Genomic DNA, 21,107 nt, shown 5'->3' with positions numbered 1-21,107 from the left:
TGGCCAATTGTGCTTTCTCTGGCTCTGGCTGCTGATGGCGAAACGACATGACCTGGGGTTCAAAATCACATTCCTCAGGCCATAGTGTCAATGTCTTAGTATGCTGAGCCCCCACATGTTTGACTTCTGACATCTACATCATAACTACGTTCATGTCAGCATGCTATATTAATAAGAGTGCTTAAACTCTAATGGTTAATCCTAATGGTACATTCTTCTGCTGTACCTCTGTAATGTGATTATCTGTCTGGATAAAAGCATCAAATCCCATAAACATGAACTGTGCATGTATGAGCAGGCAAATCACCAAGCAATGCTGGTGTACAGCCCACCAGAATGCATTTATTCAGACTTTGGTTGGGATGAAAAAGGCACAGGTTCGGTTTTACAGGCTTATTTACAATGTTGCTGTCTTTCAGTCCATTTACAGTTGCAGTCTGTCCATGTCCTTTCAGTTTCCTTTCAACCTGGTGTGTGGTTAGCTAGCTGAAGAGATTGTAGCCGAACAGCTGGGTTAGCGTTTAGCCAAGCATCCGCCTAGCACCCGCCTTGCTTCACTTCTCCCTTCTCTACTTGGCCTAGATAAAGAACGTAGCATGTGTATGTGTATGGGTGTATGTGTATTTTGGGGACATACATGTAATGACTGCTACTTAGCAGTTTTGGGGTTTAGGAGCTTCAGCTTTACCAAGGTAAGTGCAGTTTTCCATTCTAGGGCACCTTTAAATAAACATTTCAGCTTGAACTGCTTTCCACAATGCACACAAATCATTTACATAAATCATTTACATATATCAGTCTTAAAGACACAGTAACAAAAACATAATAATAATAATAATAAACAGAGGTTGGAAAATGTGGAAAGAAATTACAACCTCAGGAAAAATATAAAATAATGTGTGGGGCCTTTAAAATACTACCTGGCTTGTGCTCGGCATGTAATAGGCCAACACAGCAGACAGAATGCCTACAGAACACGTTGCTGAAATAGCAGTATGCACATTTGTGCCACAAAAAAAATGGAGATACACAAACATCAAGGAGGTGTGCATGGACTTTGATGTGCTGTGCTATTTTCGATGACTTTACCGTTTTTCCCGCCCATATCCTATGGGCATTGGACTGCATTGAACGGCAAAGAACACGACAGTCTCTGCGGTCCTTAATCTGCATGTGCTGGATTTGCAGTCCTGCTCCCACTTCTACCTTGGAGAGCACTAGCTTGTTCATTACAGCCAAACTCCAGTACCGAAAGCCTTTCAGAACCTCTCAGCTTGCTTCCCTAAACATGCATGACAGATGAAGTGCTGGTTTCTGCGGCTCGATGTTAAAACAGAGAGATGATTCATCACCAAGCCTCCATCCATCCCACAACATGCTGTAGTATTTAACAGTGGTTCTGCTCAGATGCACAGGACTGCAACATCAATATATAATGTGCCTGGAACACGGCAGGCTAATGGTAAGAGAGTGGAGGTCCACTATCAGGTTTTTGATCATAAATGATATCTCACTTCTGTCAGTTTAATGCCCGTGTCCAAGGTGGCGGTGGCGGTCGCATCTTGACACTACATAATAGGGGGTCAGAGTTGGGTCGTATGTCTCCTGAGTTTCGCAGACACATGACCTAGATGTGAGGGGTAAATGAAAATGTGTCCTTATGCTGAAGAGTCACTCTCTGGGCTTGCTCTTGGCTAGATCCTGTGGTCCACCATCCATCAATAAGGGCTACAGCAATGATGTATGAGCTGCCTGTTTCTGTACCCTTATGCTGCAGGAAGGTAGTGTGTGCACACAGGCCTGAATAGAAGGAAGGGGAGGTTCTCTGCAGGCATAGTTCATTGTTAGGTAGGATAAAGATGAATCTATGGAAAGGGAAACTATAGTTAGATATTCCACAATATGTAATTCACAGATCAGCCGTAACATTATGACCACTGAAAGGTGAAGCGAATAATGCTGATCTTAATTATCGTGACACCTGACAGTGGGTGGGAATAATTAGGCAGTGAGTGAACATTTTGTCCTTGGAAGCAGAAAAAATAGGCTAGACAGGCTAGCTGTGATGGCTAGACAACTGGGTCTCCCCATTTTCTAAAACTGCAGCTCTTGTGGGATGTTCCCACTCTGCAATGGTCAGGACATACTGAAAGTGGTCCAAGGAAGGAAACAGGGCCAATGGATGCCAAGGCTCATGGATTCATGTGTGGAGCAAAAGCTGGCCTGTATTGTTTGATCCAATAGAAGAGCAACTGTAGCTCAAACTGCTGAAAAAGCAATGTGCATTATTTGCACTTTGGGAAGATGGCAAGCCAGCGGAGACAGTGTGCTGCTTTAGGCAATGTTCTGCTGAGAAACCTTGGGCGCTGCCATTTATGTGGATGTTACTTTGAGACGGACCACCTACCTAAACATTGTTGCTGACCAAGTACACCCCTTCATGGTAAAGGTATTCCCTGATGGCTGTGGCCTCTTTTAGTAGGATTATGCACTGTGCCACACTGCAAAAAAGGTTTAAGAATGGGACGAGAAACAGGAGTTTGTTGAATTTTGCAGATCTTAATCCAACCGAGCATCTGTGGGAAGTGCTGGACAAGCAAAATCTGATCCACAGAGGCTCCACAACTTACAGGAACTAAATGATCTCCTACTGACAGCTTTGGTGCCAGATACCACAGCATACCTTGTCCATGCCTCGAGGGGTCATGTCAGTTTTGGCAGGCAAAAGGGGGACCTATATATTAATATTCGATGGGCATAATGTTATGGCTGATCTCTAAAAAATGCCTAAAAGCCAGAAAAGGCTAGACGAACCCAAAGAAGTGTTTTTGGGTAGCTGTTTCCTCAGTTCACAGTATATTTAAGAAATGGCAGTTAACAGAAGTCAAATTGAGTCTTTAAAGCCCAAAAAAGCCCAATTTCAATAGAGATAATGCTTGTTGAATTTCTAGAAAGACAAATCAAACATCAGACCTTGACTACAAAAGACCTTCAGGAAGCTTTAGCAGGCTTCGGAGTGGTGGTACACTGTTCCACTGTGCAGCAACACCTGCAAAAATATGACATAAAAGCAACATAAATTTCTTGTTCTCATGGAAATGGTGTAATTTGAATGAATTATCCAAATATATGCTTTAAGCTTGGCTTAGGTCACAGTGAAATCCTGTGTCACTGAGGAGCATAGAGGATTTTTTTATCCTATTTATTTTTCCTTTTTTATTATCCTATTTAAGCACTGCAAAGGATCTCAGTGTTTATACAGATGTAAAAATTGATCTTAGGCATTGAGCATGTTCAGGAACACAGAAGGTTTCTGCATAAATAAGCAACCTATGTTGTTTTAAAGCACAGTTATATCTACATTATCATGAGATATTATACTTCCAAGATGTTCTTTGTCATATATGACAAAAATATATTGTTTGTTTTATGATATATTACCATTATAACATAATTATATTATAATATAATTATATATATATATTACATAATTATGTAAAATAATTTCTTGTAATAATCCAATTGAATTTTATTCATATTTATGACATAATACATTGTAATAGTGATATACTTTTTTATTCTGCTTTTATTTTTATTTTCATAATTAAGACTTATGATCTAAAAGAAACAAATAGTATTTTTATGACAGTATTTAATACATATATAATTTCTCATACTGTGCAGTATTTATTCTGGATGTGAGTGTTGGCCCTGAACTCATGTAGAAAGAGGGAGACGCAGAGTGAAAGGCATTGAACTAGGAGTGGTGGGGGCATCTCCCATTTGGTAAATGAATGATTTAAGATTCTAGCCCATGCACTTGTGCTTTTGACGAGATAGAGGGCTATGGGGAAGGAGAAGATGCATATGGCTGAAACACTGCTTTTCAATTTTCGCCCAAGCCCTAGGAAAGCCCTGCACAGAAGCCAGACCGGGCTGCTTATGGCAGCTGTGACCCACTTAATTCATTCATCCCACAAACGACGTCAGGAGAGAGGAAAACAGAAGCAGCTGTAAAAGTATTCCTCCGGGGGGCTTGCATTAGCCTCCAGCCATTCCAATAACTTACACCTCCACATGCAGCAATTACACAACTGACGGAAACCCAGCCGAATGCATGGCAACGTGATGGCCGAGTGGGGTTCAGGCCAAGAGTGCACGAGTTACATTTCCTCAGCAAATGAATCAACATACACTCTTCAAACTATTACAAAATGCACTGTGTGTGGTGGGCTGAGGGTCAAAAAGACAAAAGTAGGTAGGTTTGAAACAGATTTTTAGAAAATGCAAATTCTAAAAGGAAATTATTTATTATAAGTCGTGGAAAGTCAGTGGGGCATTCTTTCGGTTTGAGTGTTTGTGGCAGTATTAGAGCCAGATTAATTTAGCGTTCTTAAAAGCAACCTACAAATCTTTGCCAGAAATGTAGGGCCTATTATAGGGCTTATTGTAACAGTGCTGTAGTTTGTCACAAAGTGTAAAATTTTAAGTAGTTACTTATATTTTCAGAATGAGTGATCTTAGTTAAAGGGGCCAAATAATACATTAATTCAGTATTTTAACTTGTTTTCTCAAGTATAAATAGTAAGTATGTGACTTTGATTGGGATGAAAACACAGTTTTAAAAGCCTGTATTTACCACCCTGTTATTGTGCCTCAGAATGAAGCACAGATTTTCCTCTTATGATGGGCTTATGAAAAATATATACATAAACTGCTATTATTGGCTGGTTTGTGAGCATTGTAACAGCTCACACTTGCACAGTCTAGCCTAGCCTAGACTAGCTTGTAACTAGAGATGGAAAAATAGATTGGCTATGTATCAGTTTTCAAATAAAAGTTGCCGATCAACAGATGTTTCTAATTTAGCCGATCTTGAGAGCCAGTCAGATCATATCCGCGAGTCAAGGATTACAGCAGCTCTGCATGAGGTTCCTCTGCCACAGGGTGCTGCAGTTCCTTTGTTCAAACACTAGATGGATGAACTACGGCGCTTGTGCACGCCTGCCGATTAGAGCAGGTGTTGTTCTCCGCTCTGTGTGCTGTATTCGCCAATCTGGCATTTTTTACCGTATCTGTCTCACATGCAAATATTTGTACAGTGTGTAAAACTAACAAGACTCTTGGGTAAATAGGGTAACAACCTTTAAGACTCCTATCTGGAAACACACTAAGAGTACATCACTCAACCCAGTACAGTGAGTATTAGCACACAGCAGAACTAACAAACATCTCTAACCACACAAAACAGGAAACAGCGCAGACCACATTAACCATCAGCAGCAGCAGCAGTCAGAAAGCTAAAGAAATCATGTCCAAAGTGGTGAAGTTTGTAGTGTAGATAAGCAGCCCTTTTCGTTGTGTGTCCACTTTAAGCTCCACAGTGCAGTACTGGATTCACAGGCTCTCTATTAGCTGCTGCTCCACAGCATTTTAAATGAGGTACATTTCAAATTATGAAACTGCAAGGAACATTATAAAAGCCCTGCATGGTAATGCATTGCCAAGTTTGCTTGGCAGTTAGGTTAGAGTGACATCCAGCCCTGCACATAAACCATTTCTTTTAGCCTTGAAGGCTCTCCCTCTTTTGCCTGAGGGCTGGGTGTGTATAAGTTTTGGGGGTGTAAAAGTAATGAAGAGTTTTGGCCTTTTGGAATTGTTAGTAGTCTAGTGTAGTATAATAGTTTTACTGACGTGGGTTTTACTTTTGAAGGAGGACACAACATTGTTTAAGGGTTCCTATCAAATGGTTTGTCACTTTTATGTACCGAACTTTCATTGTTTAACTATTCCAAAGTAAATGCAGAGAACCCTTTGCAACTCAAAACTTGTGACTCAGCCTAACGATCGCCATAGGTTGACTTAGCAGCAATTTCAGCTAGAAACTGTGTTGAATCTGCTTACATATTCAGTACGTATACATGAAACAAATACAGTGAAAACTGGCCTCTAATATTGTAAACACACTTAGGTCATCAGTTAACCTCAGTGCTAATTCATTCAAGCAAGTCACCGTGCTAAAATGAGTGCTCACAGCTGAGGCCAAGTTGCCTTGACAACACCTGGGCCTGAAGTGTTAAGGAGTTTTTTTTTTTTTACAAAAGAGTATCCTGTGCGCTTCCTGCGTAGAATGTGTCTTGCATACATGTTTGGAGCTTAAACCATTCTGAACACAGATTATTCACCGTGGCCAGCTACGTACAAGCAGCAGCGTGTTCTGGAGAGCCCTCCATTTGTGTGTTCTCTGTGCACAGATGAGCCTTCATTTCACATTACATCTTGTGCTCAGAAACCTGTGAAATGCTAAAGGAAAACATCAGGCAGTTCATGGCAAAGGCATGCTTAATTTATGCAGACTACGCTTTCTCCAGGCTGTGGCAGAGAACAGTATGTAATGCTGGTGCTCTTCTGCGGTGGTGAAATGTAAATTTGGTCTGGCAAGTCAACTTTTACAGGCTGATCCAGTCTAAATGGATGGGGTGGGAGGTAGGGGATGTTGGTTTGGGGTGATAAGGTTTTATTTATTTCTTATTTTGACAACATTTGCATTACTACAGTATTTCTAACTGTATAAAAAAACAAAATACTGTCAACAACAAAAGACAGTGTTTGCTCATATTGGCTGACTGTTATAAGTTCCTGCTTTTTTTGTCTGCTAGCCATGAGTGCCTTCACATAGCACTGTTTAACAGAAATGTTCATTAGCTCTGTAAGTCATTCATTGAGTGCTGTTTAGATTTAGATTTGTGTGTTTTTACAAATTTCCTTTTCAAATATTACAGAATAGTAGATGGATTACGATCAAGACCTTTAGATTAAGATTAAGACCTTTCCCATGCTCTTGGACACAGAATAAGAGCAATAGAACTTATTTAATTTAGCACTTATATGCATAAGATATATACATACACATATCAACGTACTATGTGAATATATATATATATGCATATTTTTATATGCCATTATTAATCTTGATTTTGCAGTCATTTTATTTAAGAACTGTCTGGTCACTGATTGTGTTTATTTGACCGATTATTGTTATTATTATTTGTTCAAGTCTTGTCAGTTCTCGTCTGTGTATGGTGAATGTTTTCCCCACGCTTTGACACCTTGTGTGTGCAAGTGCACTGTTCAGTTTGCAAGGAGTCTTTCATTGGTTTGCTGTTGCTATGGGTACCAGACCACACGCACTGATCTAACGCACACGTCTAACTGGACTGGCTGTAACTGACTAGCTAGTTTGTGCTAGTTAGGCTCTCCTTCATTCCTCCCGAGCAGTACCTAAAAAAACCTTCATCGGTAGTCAAGCCGCCTGGCGATCTGGCCACAGATTTTCAGTGTTTAGATCAGGGGATTGTGAGGGCCATAGCAAAACCTTCAGCTTGCACCTCATGAGGTAGTCCATTTTGGATTTTGAGGGGTGTTTAGGATCATTATCCTGCTGTAGAAGCCATCCATGTTTCATCTTCAGCTTTATTTCTTTTTCAGATGGTGGGATGTTTGCTTGCAGAATTTTTTTGCACTTTATCAAATCTGTTCTTCCCTCTACCAGTGAAATGTTTCCTGTGCCACTGACTACAACACAAGCTCAAAGCATGATCAATCCACCACCACCCCTTTTTCTGGCCAAAACATTTATTTCAACCTCATCTGTCCACTGGACTTGTTTCCAGAATGCATCAGGCTTATTTTGATGTTCCTTTAAAAAAAAGCTGAATTTTGTGAATTGAAGATGGAGAAAAGACTCTTCCATGATGGTCATATTTCTGCTGGGGTTGCTGCACAGTAGAACAGTGCACCACTACTCCTCAGTCTGCTCAATCTTGCTAGCTATCTTTTCTAGCAATCCTTTGAGAAGTTCCCTCAGAAAGTTGACCTCCACCATTCCTGTTCTATATTTTTCTTAAAATATAGAACATAGAAACCATGATAGCACTACTCTACTACTGCCCAACCATGGACATGCTAGGGGTCAGATTTGAATTCCAGCTAAAAGGGCTAGTACCTGATAGAATGTTAGGTAAGATAAGGTCAGTCCTTAAAGTAAAAAAAGCATTGGTTGTAAAATGCCTCGGTTGTAAATAAAAAGGTTTGCCTTGGCCCAGCGCTAACAAATGAATAGCATCTCCCAAATCTTTTGAGACAAGAGGCCTCAAGAAACCTCGGTGTCTCTCTTTTTAATCAGCAAGAAAACGTAAACATCATTTAGCCTGCCTGTGATTTTTTTCTAGATGTGTGTGCATTCGAAAATAGTATTACAGCACAAGCACAGATAAGGCTTGTAAATACAGCATGAGCTATATTTGTTATTGCCGTGGAACTACACAGTAAACTCCAGCAGAGTGGCTGCTGTCCTTGTACGACGCCGTGTATGTTTAGTTGAGCTGACAAGTTCATAGCTTGTGCTTTCTGCCTCTTTCCCCCCTCCAGCACATGTGAAGTAAAATCTTGACAAAGCACTTTCTTCGCTGAGATGCCACACGCATGCTGAAACACAAGGGGACAGTTGGCTTAAAAGCCCTGCTGCAGCTGAGGCTCGTACTGTACTTAGGGAGCGGCCTGTTCAAGAGAAATTGGGTCACGTTTAATGATTGGGGGGCCAAGCATGCGAAAGGGACTGCGACCCAGAGAAAGGAAAAAACACAAAAAATGGAGAGTGGAGGAAGATCTTGCACAGTTCTCTTAATGCCTTTGTTGACGACGTAAATTGCACAGTCTTGTTATTTAAGGAAAACTCACAACGGGCTTTCTTGAGTGCTGAGATGATGGATGACAGGCCGTCATTTACTTTTCCAGTAACATTTTAACATTTTAGCCTATCAATCTGAGGCACAAAGCAACTATCTCTATCTACTATCTCTGCTTTCTCATCTGCTCTTTTCCTTTAATAGCATGATTTCTTAATGCTGCCGTCGATTTTATGAATGCATGGTGTGAGTAGAGGATTTAAGATTTTCATAAACATGAAAATCAGTAGATTTGTGTTTTATTTGTGTCACAAGTGGCCATTTTCAGCAAGCACGTGAATGAATAGCAGTTTCTCTCACAAGCTCGTCGCTCTTTCTCATTACTCTGATAAAACAGATCCACATCCAGAAGGCCTTCAGATCTGAATTCTGTTCTGCTCACTCAAAAACAGCATGGCTTTTTGATATAGAGGCAAAAACCACAGTAGCACACAGAAAGCCTCAGTTCTACTTGGTGATCCATCCATATAATCTCATGTATGGATAAATACGTCTGGGAATAAACGTCTGAAAATATGTCAGTTAAGAGGTGGCGTAGGCCAATTATACCACAGTTGAATATCGCCGTTTATTGTTAGACAAGTCAAAGATAATTAAGCAATTCGTTTGTTTATCAACATTCAGTGGCGTAAACTAAGTCCATTGTATTAGTCACCCGCTACTAAAACGTCATCAGACTATAAGTGTGTGCCAAGTCAGGAGCTGCATCTATTAGAGGCTGTATTTAAAGGCTGATTACGTCACAGCAGGGCGACTAGGCTGTCCCATTTCAAAGGGTTCTTGGTTTGCGACCGAGAAATGCGTCCTTCTTTTCCATGGTATCGCCTTCGTCCGTCAGGTGGATCCTTTGCCAGCCAACATATCCCAAGATTCATTTGCATGCCGGGGAGAATGTCAATAAGCACACTTTTGCTGAAATGTGTTGTTGTTTTTTTGTTTTTTTTATTATCTAGTGAATATATGTGCAACTCACATTACAATCAAGGACATCCAAACTAAAGATTAACGCAGCGGTAATGGCAGAAACTGCAGCGCTCTGACGCAAACAGGAAATCTGCTGTAGAATCATTAGACTAAGTAATCTCATTTCGCTTCGGCCCACGCAGTCTATGCAGCCTTTGAAGGCTACGCCTTCGTCGACCGTGTCCTTTGAAGGACGCAGCCCCTGAATTGGGACACCCCTTATGTCCTTCAGTCATAATAGTCGAGGAACAGTTCATATGTCATTAGTGTTAGTGTTAGTTATATTTATTCTATGGCTACGCCCACTGCCAAAGCTGTTAAACATCAACAACTTACTTTTATGTGAAGCTGAACTGTCATATTTGCCACCTCTATATTCAAATGACCCGTTCTACCATAAATGCAGCTAAACCTGTGTCTCAAACCACACTTTGTACCCTACCTACCGTCCTATTTAGCAGCTCTTCTGATGAGAATTGCTGTGATTTAAACCCACAGTGTCTGTCTTTAGTGTACTTATGTGCGATTTGGGATGCCGTACGAATATCAGCGGGAAATCTAAAGCATTTAGCTGTGGTTTTGTTCTTATAGTTTTTATGGGAGGTATCAGGCTGGTTATAAATAGCTTCATCTTCCAAATTTAAATTGAAACAAATGTTTTTAAATTCAGTGAATTTAATCAATTAATTTGGTCTTGTAAGCACTGATATTGCTGCTGGGTTACTTATTAGCACAATATTAGCACTCCTAGAACATCTCTCAGCCAATCACATTGTGGGTCAGAGCTAACTGTGGTGTAATCTGGTATAATACATGAAGAGGAACATATTTCAGAATACATATATCAGAAGGCATTGTGCTAGTTGGATCATGCCTTCAACATATGGTTTTAGTAAATTATTGTATGACAGTGAGAGCAGAGAGAACTTGGGCTGGAGTTTATCAGTCTACTCACGCTTTAACAGAGCTCAGTATCCTAACAATCACAATTATCCTAAGTATTTACCCAGTACTTAAATATTTTCTTGGTTACTTACCCAGTAATTTAGTTTGTCATCTCCTGAATAGATATCCAATATTTTTGTTGGTAACTGTTCTCCTGAGATTTTTTGTAGGTAAGTATTCTGCTAATACCTTGTACTTTATTTGGAAGGGTTGTCCTAAGTACTTATTGGACATATAAGTACATTATTACGTCAATATTTTCCTACACTTACATTGATGGGTAAGCAGTGTCCTAAATACCTACCTAGTACTTTAGTGAGTAGTGTCTTACGTTGGCCAGTACATTAGTGGGTAACTGTTCTCCTAGGTACTTGCCAAGTACTTTAGTGGGTAATCTCTGAGATACTGTATGGAGCAACTACTGTCCTTGTTACTTTCACAGTAATAACCTCTACAAGGTACTTATCCAGTACTTTTTCCAGTACTTAGCACTCTCCGACTGTCTGTGTTTTGAATTCTGCCTGTAACATGGACTGAATACAGATACTGTATTTCTGTATTCTGAAGATATATTCCCTGTGCTTGTATTTTGTTATATCCCAACCCTGGATACACATTATGTAAATTGTCTCAGACCATCAGATTCATACCAACCAGTTCTGCTGTTGCTCTGACCCTAATAGCTAGCTCAAAACAATGGCAGTGTATTAATATCACTGATGGCTGTTGGGGAAACGAATGTATTTGTGAGTCAGCTGGATGTCTGAGGCAGATGCTCACCCCTTCTAAGCATTTCTCTGTGTCATCTAGTAGCAGAATGCGGCAATATTAATGTGGTACACAACTCTATGGGGTATAATGAGGTGATAACTTCATCAGTGTTACATAGCCTCGGAGTGCCGTTCAGTTAGTCAATACATAAATCATCGGCTTCTTAATACCGTCATTAAAGCAATGACAATGTCAAGCGCTAATGGAGTTCATATGTTTGGCTATTTCTGGGCTAGAGAAACAGAGGGAAGTCATTACGGGGCTGAATAGGTGACATGGCCGTGCATTTGTGACAGGCAGCATTTCATGTTTTTTTTGTGTGTGGTGAAGCAAGTTTCCCACGCTGGTTTCCTCGTGTTGTCTGATGTTCTGTGAGGCCTCTAATCAGGCATGGACACACGCTGCGACCCAGGGATGAAAAAGCGAGGCCGAAAAAATCAATATTGCATGGGGTCTGAGTCTGTCGTTACTGGAAACAATGTTGATTTTTGAGGAGGAACCGTCTGGCTCTACCCAAGCCCTGACGCTGTTACATACACAATGGCTCAGAAGCCTTAATTGAGGAAAAATGAGGGCTGATAATGGCTCAGTGGATAAAGGCGCTACACCAAGAACCGATAGCTCATTGGCTCATATTCTGGGAGGAGCACCATGGGATGCTGACTCATTACCAGAAGACTGCAAGCTCTAATCTTCCTCTGGCTCCTGCCATTGTGTTCTGTTCAGAAAGGCAGACCCTTCATTTGCTGTAAGGTGCCCCTCCCTCCCTCCTTCCCTCCCTCCACCTTGCTCCGAAAGCCTTGCTGCCTTGAATAAGAAACGCGGCTCTTGGGTGGACGAACAGAGATGAAACAAATAATACAGCAAGGTGCTCGGGCCGTTTGGTGTTCTGACGTTTGGTAGCACTTATGGCACTCCTGGTTTCATGAATCCGCGTCCATTTATTTTCCCATATAATGCGCTCTCCAACGTATGCGAGCCATATTTATAATATAATTGCACGCTTCTTTGAAAGTGTGCGTACCTCCGAGCCCGATATATCTTTTAAAGTCCAACGGGAAAACTTCACAAGAAGCATTTAAATATTTCATTACAGCGAGTATGGATGGCATGGTGGAGAAAAAGTGGTAACTTAGCAACTGCTTCCAGTCTTTATAATCAGAGGATTGTGTAGGCTGTTCATTCAGAGATGCTCGCAGCTCACCCAGCGAAATATATCAGGCTTTAATTTATTTACTCTTTTTGCGCATTACGTAACAGCGTTTGCCTGTGTTTCATCTCTCCTTTGTGCACATCCACATCCTCTTGAACCGTCGGCATCGGGCGCCGCAACTGCCGCATTGTTCTCAGACATTACCTCAGTTAACTGCAGAATGACTGTCAGAGAGCACCCCGTCAGAGCACGAAAAACGGGCTTACAGTGTGGAATCCCACTTGTTTAATGAGAAGAACAGTTGCAGGTCCAGCAGTTAAGTGCTATTTAGCAGCAGTTATGGCTGTTTTTTTTTTTTTACGTCAAACAATATTGTAACCGTTGAACAGTTGAACAGTTTAAAATGAAAATTAGGTTGGACAGATGTTGCATTTTGTTTGGAAATATAAGTCAGAGTTCGGTCAAAAAACAGTGTCGGGTGGACATCAAGCTCCAATGTTAGTTAGACTTAAAATTTTGGTTGCTTTTCAGCTATGCTATAGAATAGAGGTGGGCAATTCTGGTCCAAAAGACCGTTTTCCTGCACAGTATTGAGCTTTTCCTGCCTAAGCACACCTGATTTAACTCACCTGTTAATCGGCAGACTTAGTAGGTCTGTTAGAGCAGAGAAATCAGCAAATTTCACTTGACTCCATCCCCCAGTGCTCAAGCCTTTTTGTTTCCATAAAAAAATTTAAATAAGGGGTGTGTGTGAAGAACCTTAAAGAAGTGAACATAATGGTTCCTAAGAGTGTTGGAGGTTTGGAAGACGCTGGATTTTGGTGATGTGAGAATTGGTATTTCTTGCTTCTGGGCTTCCCTACAGTCAGAGAATGTAATTTACACTTTGATCTCCCTCTAAAGGACATGCTTTTCTGGACAAGCTGTGAGATAAATAAAACCGCTACTGGAAGTGAAACAAGTATAAATACAGGATTTTACACAAATATGACTGGAGTTACGCAGTGGTATGCAGTTCTCGCAAGCGTCGTCCTGCCGGCTTCACCAGAGTTACACAGTGCAGTTAGCAGAGCGCTGATCTCGACGTAGCAGAAACAGAGGCACTATTTTCCTTATTACAAGTCAGTGGAGCAATTGACGTTGACATTAGATATTATCCTTACATTGAAATTTGGTCACCTAATGTCACAACCTACATACACCAGCATATCAACGACCGTAGGCCTGAAAAAATGAGCTGTACCTATAAGGCAGGAATAAGAACAGACTGTGGGAAAAAGCTGCTACAGTTAAAAGAAACCACATGAACACAGACTGAGACGTTAGGTTCTTAACAAATCTGCCTTGTCAGTGTACAAGCCCCCCCCCACCTTCTTTTTAATGAATTTTTCATTTTCACAGCATCTGGGTTCAGCTCTCTGTAGGCTCAAGCAGCAGCATGCTCTCACAACTTGCAAGATTAAAGGTGGCAATTAAGGGATAAAGAGGCGTGTTTTATGGTGTGTGTAAAAAGCACGTTAGTGTGAGCATTGTGTATGGAGCGGCCCGTGTGCACTGAGCTGTGCGGCCTGTGCTGCACTGTGGGTCTGCAGAGGGGCAGGTGTGGCTAACGCATGCGCAGAGAGTGCAGTGCGGCCTTATCGTCCCTACCTGAGTGTAAAAACTGTGTGAGAGCCACCTGTCATTCAGAGAGAGAGAAGGGGAGAGAGAGACAGAAAAGGGACAGAGAGAGAGAGAAGAGAGAGAGGGTAGATAGAGAGAAAGAGGGAGAGGCAGATAGAGGTAGAGAGAGAGATAGAAAGAGACAGATAGAGGTAGAGTGAAACAGAGGAAAAATAATAGAGTCAGAGAGTGAGAGAGGTAGAGAGAGAGAAAGAGGGAGAGACAGATAGAGGAGGTAGTGTGAGAGAGAGAAAGAGGGAGAGACAGATAGAGGTAGAGTAAGATTGAGAAAGAGAGAGAGGCAGAGAGTGAGAGCGATAGAGAGAGAAAGATGGAGAGACAGATAGAGGAGGTAGAGTAAGATCGAGAAAGAGAGAGAGGCAGAGAGTGAGAGAGGTAGAGAGTGAGAAAGAGGGAGAGACAGATAGAGGAGGTAGAGTAAGATCGAGAAAGAGAGAGAGGCAGAGAGTGAGAGAGGTAGAGAGTGAGAAAGAGGGAGAGACAGATAGAGGTAGAGTAAGATCGAGAAAGGGAGAGAGGCAGAGAGTGAGAGAGGTAGAGAGAGAAAGAGGGAGAGACAGATAGAGGTAGAGTAAGATTGAGAAAGAGAGGCAGAGAGTGAGAGAGGCAGAGAGAGAAAGAGGGAGAGACAGATAGAGGTAGAGTAAGATTGAGAAAGAGAGAGAGGCAGAGAGTGAGAGAGGTAGAGAGTGAGAAAGAGGGAGAGACAGATAGAGGAGGTAGAGTGAGAGAGAGAAAGAGAGAGAGGCAGAGAGTGAGAGAGGTAGAGAGTGAGAAAGAGGGAGAGACAGATAGAGGTAGAGTAAGATCGAGAAAGAGAGAGAGGCAGAGAGTAAGAGAGATAGAGAGAGAAAGAGGGAGAGACAGATAGAGGAGGTAGAGTAAGATCGAGAAAGAGAGAGGCAGAGAGTGAGAGAGGTAGAGAGAGAAAGAGGGAGAGACATATCAGATAGAGGTAGAGTGAGATACAGAAAGAGGGAGAGACAGAGAGTGAGAGGTAGAGAGTGAGAAAGAGGGAGAGACAGATAGAGGAGGTAGAGTGAGAGAGAGAAAGAGAGAGAGGCAGAGAGTGAGCGGTAGAGAGAGAGAAAGAGGGAGAGACAGATCAGATAGAGGTAGAGTGAGAGAGAGAAAGAGAGAGAGGCAGAGAGTGAGAGAGGTAGAGAGAGAGAAAGAGGGAGAGACAGATAGAGGAGGTAGAGTGAGAGAGAGAAAGAGAGAGAGAGACAGATTAAAAAGGATAGAGACAGAGTAAGAGTGGTAGAGAGGAAATACGAGAGAGAGAGAGAGAGAGAGAAAGAGAGAGAGCAGTATTAACTGAAGTGAACTTGACAATGACTGGTTCGAATATATTTTTTTGAGTAAAGTAAAATAAAAAAACTGAGAACAAAATCAGACTTTTCCCTTTTTTCTTTAAGGGATTTTCCTCCTCAGTTTTGCTGAAACAGCTGATAGCTCCATCAAGCGCAGCTATTCACCAATATTCTTCAGAGTGACCGACGTCAGAGAAAGAGAGAGAGAGAGAGAGAGAGAGAGAGAGAGAGATAGAGAGAGAGAGAGAGAGAGAGAGAGAGAGAGAAAGAGAGAGAGAGAGAGAGAAAGGGGAACTTAGTTATCACCCACCCATGGTCCAGCAATACCCGCCCTCCCTTCTCTGATTGGCCAGTGGTTCACACACAGAAACAGTCTGCCCAATCAGAACACAGCACCAGCCTATCCGAGCCGGCTGGAGCTGCGGACTGATTCGAAAGTCTGAACTCCTGGCCTATCGGTGTGTCTCCACTCTGGTAGGAGTTTGCCGGACTACGGGTGGAAGTTTGTCGCATTACAGGTGCAGCCAAAAAAAGAAAGAAAGAAAGAAAGAAAAGACAGAGGAGAAAGAATGGTACTGAGGGAAGCGTGACGTCAGCGATGGAATGACGTCCGCCGGGAGGCGGGTCGTTGAAAGAAGTCCGTGTGCGCGCGCGGGACGCTGCTGCTGCTGCTGCTGCTGCTGCTGCTGTCATGCAGCTTCACTCAGCCTCCGCCAGCGGCCGCGCGCAGCCATGAGGACGAGCTCAAAAGTGGAGGTAACTTAGCTCATTTTTTCCCCCCTCCGCCCTCCCTGCCTCCCTCCTTTATCTCATAGCTTGGTGTTGTGTTAGGCATTGTGTCAGTCGTGGCAAAGACAGGAACTGTGGTCGTATCGACATTAATGTCATTAAACTTGGGTGATTGCTGCGGGGGAGCGCGCTCGAGACGCAGTGAATAGGAAGGAGCTGGGAAACGGTCACTTTGTGTGCTGTATGTTGTTTGAAAGGGAAGAGTGCACGTGCGGTATTTGCAGCAGTTTTTTTTTTTATATTTTAATTCATTTTTGCAAAAGTGCTGTAAAAGAATTGCACGTGCATTGATAATTGCCATCGAAGTAACGCGTCCTTCTTTAATTGCGTAACACCATAGGGGATACAACGCACGTGCAAGCTCTAGCCGTGCTTTATTTACGCGGCCATGCATCTGAGCGTCCGCATTCGTGCACTGTGGTGCGCAAAGGGACGTCAGACGCCTTCTGCAGCCTGTCGATTAAAAGCGAAGCAGGGTCCGCAGCGCAAAATGCAGCGCTGTAGTTAACCGTGTTCCCTCCCACCTCCATTCAGCATGAATACATTAATGACTTGTCTGCGTTTCTTGGCGTTTAATTAACAATGAAGTTTGCTGTCTGCTTCTACTCAGAGCAAGACGGGAAGCAGGATGTAAAAGCGTGCTTTTTACGCACACGTTTGCGTGGGAATCGGAGGGGAAAAGAGCGAGATGTTGGTCCGTCCGTCGAAGCCCATCGGTCCCCCCAATGCCCCGTGACTGCCAGGTCTGCTATCGGTACAGCCATGGGCGCGCAAACTGCACGCAAATTGCGAGCATATTAAACGGCGCCTTCCACGGTGCCGTGTGATGGGTGTCCGGGGCAGCAGCTGGAACTTTTGGACCTCCTAAGGAGCGAGCGGGACTCGAGCGAAATCACACACACACACATACACACACACACATTTCCTCACTCCCACACACACACACAGGTGCAATCGAAGAAGAGAATCCAAGAGCAGTGCAAATAAAGCCATGGGTATAAAACACTTTCTGCTGCTTCTGATCTACGTGGACCCGCTGCACGTGCTGTGCACGACTGCGCCCAAGCGCGCCAAACCCCCGCCTAGGCGGCCGCCCAAAGCGCGCGAGCTCACCAACAGCAGCAGTACGACCACCACCGCCAGCAGCAGCAGCAGCACGACGGCGACCACGCAGCGGCTCGCGCAGGCAACGCACGACACGTGCCTGGGCTACTACGACGTGAGCGGCCAGTTCGATAAGGAGTTCGAGTGCAACAACACGGACCACCGCTACTGCTGCGGCTCGTGCTTCCTGCGCTTCTGCTGCCAGTTCAAGGGCAACCGGCTGGACCAGCGCGCGTGCAAGAACTACCACAAGCCCGACTGGGTCAAAACCGTGCCCCCGTCCCCTGCCCCAACGGGCGATGCCTACGACCCGAGCATGGACCAGACCAACACGGCCGTGTACATCACGTGCGGGGTCATAGCCTTTATCATAGTGGTGGGGGTGTCCACCAAAGTGGCGTACGATAAGGCCACCCAGCCACCTCAGGAAATGAACATACACAGGTGAGTGGGGTGAAACTCTGTATGTCCAAATGTATGTCCCCTGCTAATGAATGCACCCGTTGCTGACACAGATGTGTAAATGCACACACACAGCTTGTCTAGTCCCTGTAGAGAAATACTGTCAATAGCAAAGAACCTATCAGCAACATGTCTAATGCCAGGTGTGGGCTAGAGGGGTATAAAGACACCCAGCATTGAGCTGTGAAGCAGTGGAACTGTGTACTCTGGAATGAGGGTGCTCTATCCAATGTTTTTGGGTGATAATCATCCAACATGCTTACCTCGTTAACACTCTTGTCACCGAATGCAATCAAATCCTCACTGCAGTGCTCCAAAATGTAGTAGAAACATTCTGTTGGACAGAAGAGAGAGCAAATCCAACAAATGCAGGATGCAATCGCTCGTAAGTACAAAATGACAACTTTACAGTAGAAGGAAAAAAACATCTTAACTTTTAATGGAAGTCAGTGGAGAAATATTTAAATTCAGGTCATTTTGGAGCATTTCTATTGGTCTGTTTATTGTAAAATTCTACTAGAATGTCCGGAACAACTCACAGAATCGAATAATGTCAAAAAGTGAAAAACGACAAAAAACGGGGAGGGAAGGTTTATAATACAAAATCCTGATATAGACATAAATAGACATTTATAAAGGCTTATACCAGCAAATGTCAGTTGTCATAACATTTGATGAGAGCATATGACATCCAGATTGATAAATGCAGCCTTTACAACAGCTTTCCTGCCTTTCTTAATGTTTATAAAGGGTAATGTCAGTTGTTATGAAAGGCTTATGTAGGTGCTAAGTATCCTTACAAATGCAACCCTTTATTAAAGTAGTACTAAATGGTTCTAGATTCAGACATCTGTTTTTAGGAGGTATGGAGCCTTTAATTGGAATAGACCCATTGTATATCATTCTTTAATGATCTATTAAAGGAACCAAATGTGGTTCTCCTAAGACACCTCACCTTTAGTATGAGTGTGCACTGATTCAGACGTATCAATGGCTCTGTGGAAATGCAATCTCTGTGGGCCCCTTTCTCATCACACTGATACAGGTAGCGTAGAGGAGCCTCTAATTGGTTTAGAACCGTTACAGACCATTCTTTAATGAACCGCTCAGTGGTTCTTCTAAGACACCACTCTCCAGAGTCCCTCTGTGTAGTAGGAGAGGCATTCTTGGCCCTGTGAAAATGCACTCTCTGTGGGCCCCATGCTCTAGTGAAGGTGCCGACATCACCGTTTGTGCCCTGCCAAGGAGAGGTGAGCTAAGGGTCTGCAATATCTGTTCACGAATGCTAAATTTACACTCGTTCTGTATAATTGCCCCCCAAAGCAAACTTTTCAGTCCGCCACCATCGGGCCCCTGGGTGGACAGCCAGTTCCACTCTTCCCCCAGCTGTAGCGCCCTTGCACTGAATGGCCACAAGTGTCCCTAGGCCCTCATCATGTCAGACACGCGCTGTCCCGATTGCATTGTGAACAGCTCAGCGACTGAACGGCTGGGCGCGTTCTCCCCCTCTCCTGCAGATGCGCGTCCCTTTCGCACCGCTGCCCGCACGGAATATTAAACGGGAGGTGGGGTGGGGGTGCGCGAGCCGGCCGTGAGCAGATTCCCAAGCAAGGCTGGAATGTGCACCATTTACGCTGCTCAGTAGATGCCCTCGGTTTTGTGTTTGGCCAACGAGAGAGGCTTTACAGTTCATTACGGATACTTCAATTTTACCCTCCATTTGATCCGTACAATGGGAGCTGATTTTGTAACTGCGTCCTCCCACCACCCTGCCTGGACGAGATCATATCGCTCTCCCAGGTCTCGGAGTCTGTGGAGGCAAAGATGATCTCTGACCTTGTTTCATTTGTTTGTCATTTCGCTTCACCTCTCCTCATATTGACTATTCTGACTGGGAGGTACTGGTAGAGTTGGCCATGAATTAAAGTCATTTCCACTGATTTCTTCTGATTAACACCTACACTAAAGCCTGCCTGCAGTACACAAACAGATGGGTCTTCTACACCATCACCAGATGTTTCTCAAATCCTGGGTTTCTAATGTGCTCATATTTGATCTGTCTTCTCATCTGATGAACTCTGATGGAGCTCTGCTAGGTTACACCCCACCCCCACACATGCAGGGATCGACTGCGGTTCATGTATTATGATGACATTCTCTGCTGGGTTCACATTGCCAGGCAGTACTGACCACGCTTTCTGACGTTCCTTTGCATGGTTTCTTGGACTGTTCATACTGCATATAAACAAGTGGGCTAAGAAATGGCAAAATCAGTCTGGAAGCAATTTGTTCAATTCATTCGGTAATAGAGGTGAAGCAGGTCCCGTGTATTTAAAGTCAAAGTCATTAACCCTCGTTAGCCGTACTGCATTGTTTGTGGAGAGGCTCTAAAACAAACAAATCCACAACAACGTACAGAATCCGAATGTAATTGGAAAGCGTGCTGCTGACATTTCCCATAAAAGCTAAAGAAGTGCAGGGTAGCAAATGCCAAAGTTATTCCATTTTTCTCATAGTAAACAGAGCTAATGCGTTCCTTGCGCATAATTATTCCGAATTACAAACCCCATAGCTACCTGTAGGCACCTGGTGCCTCTCCGAGAACATTGCAAAGAGATGAGTTCTCCGCCACATTAGTTTCTATAGTTCCCGGATAAAAATGTAATCTTCCTTGCACCTTCTTTAACTGTGTGAGCTTACAGCGCTGTCACTTACTGAAATGTGTGTTCCACCCTCTCCACAGAGCCCTAGCAGATATTTTGAGGCAACAAGGACCCATTCCTATATCCCAATATGACTGTGAAAACTTTGCGGCAATGAACAGCGCATCCAAAGACAACACTCCACAGCGGACGGGCTCCAAAAACCATTACACCCCTGTTCACACTTCCAAATCAAATCATGGTAAGGCTGCTGACAGCTAATTCTTCATGTCTTGTGAAACTGATAGCCTGCTCTTCATGTGTCAGTGCAGAAATCTGCAGTGTTTTCTTGAGGAGTAAATGACATCAGCTGTAATTATAATGAATAGAGAGGTTTCGAGACAGAGCTGCTCTACTGTAGTAATTTGAATTGATGCAGTCACAGTCAAGGCTGGTGTACTCCTGCACAGCCAGTGCGTTAAGCTAGCGTGTTATGTGTATGGCAGAGAGCTTGTCGCTAGCTTGTATGGGTTGC

At 43.3% G+C, this 21,107-nt stretch overlaps 1 protein-coding gene across 6 annotated transcripts in view; it reads left to right on the top strand.

Annotated features, from left to right (window-relative positions):
- Window positions 1-16,039: 16,039 nt before the first annotated feature.
- Window positions 16,040-21,107, top strand: part of shisa6 (shisa family member 6) — a 79,312-nt gene continuing 74,244 nt past the window's right edge. For 5 of the 6 annotated variants that reach the window (XM_072666678.1, XM_072666677.1, XM_072666676.1 and 2 more), the window contains exons 1-3: window positions 16,041-16,331; window positions 16,975-17,912; window positions 20,674-20,834. In XM_072666678.1, the coding sequence (XP_072522779.1) occupies window positions 17,356-17,912; window positions 20,674-20,834 (718 nt within the window). In that variant the 5' untranslated portion in view covers window positions 16,041-16,331; window positions 16,975-17,355. Of the gene's footprint in view, window positions 16,332-16,974; window positions 17,913-20,673; window positions 20,835-21,107 lie in introns of all 6 variants that reach the window. The other variant, XM_072666679.1, reaches the window with a different exon arrangement.

This window comes from Salminus brasiliensis, chromosome 22, assembly GCF_030463535.1.
Source record: "Salminus brasiliensis chromosome 22, fSalBra1.hap2, whole genome shotgun sequence".
Classification (NCBI taxonomy): Eukaryota; Metazoa; Chordata; class Actinopteri; order Characiformes; family Bryconidae; genus Salminus; species Salminus brasiliensis.
This window is presented reverse-complemented; position numbering and strand designations above follow the sequence as displayed.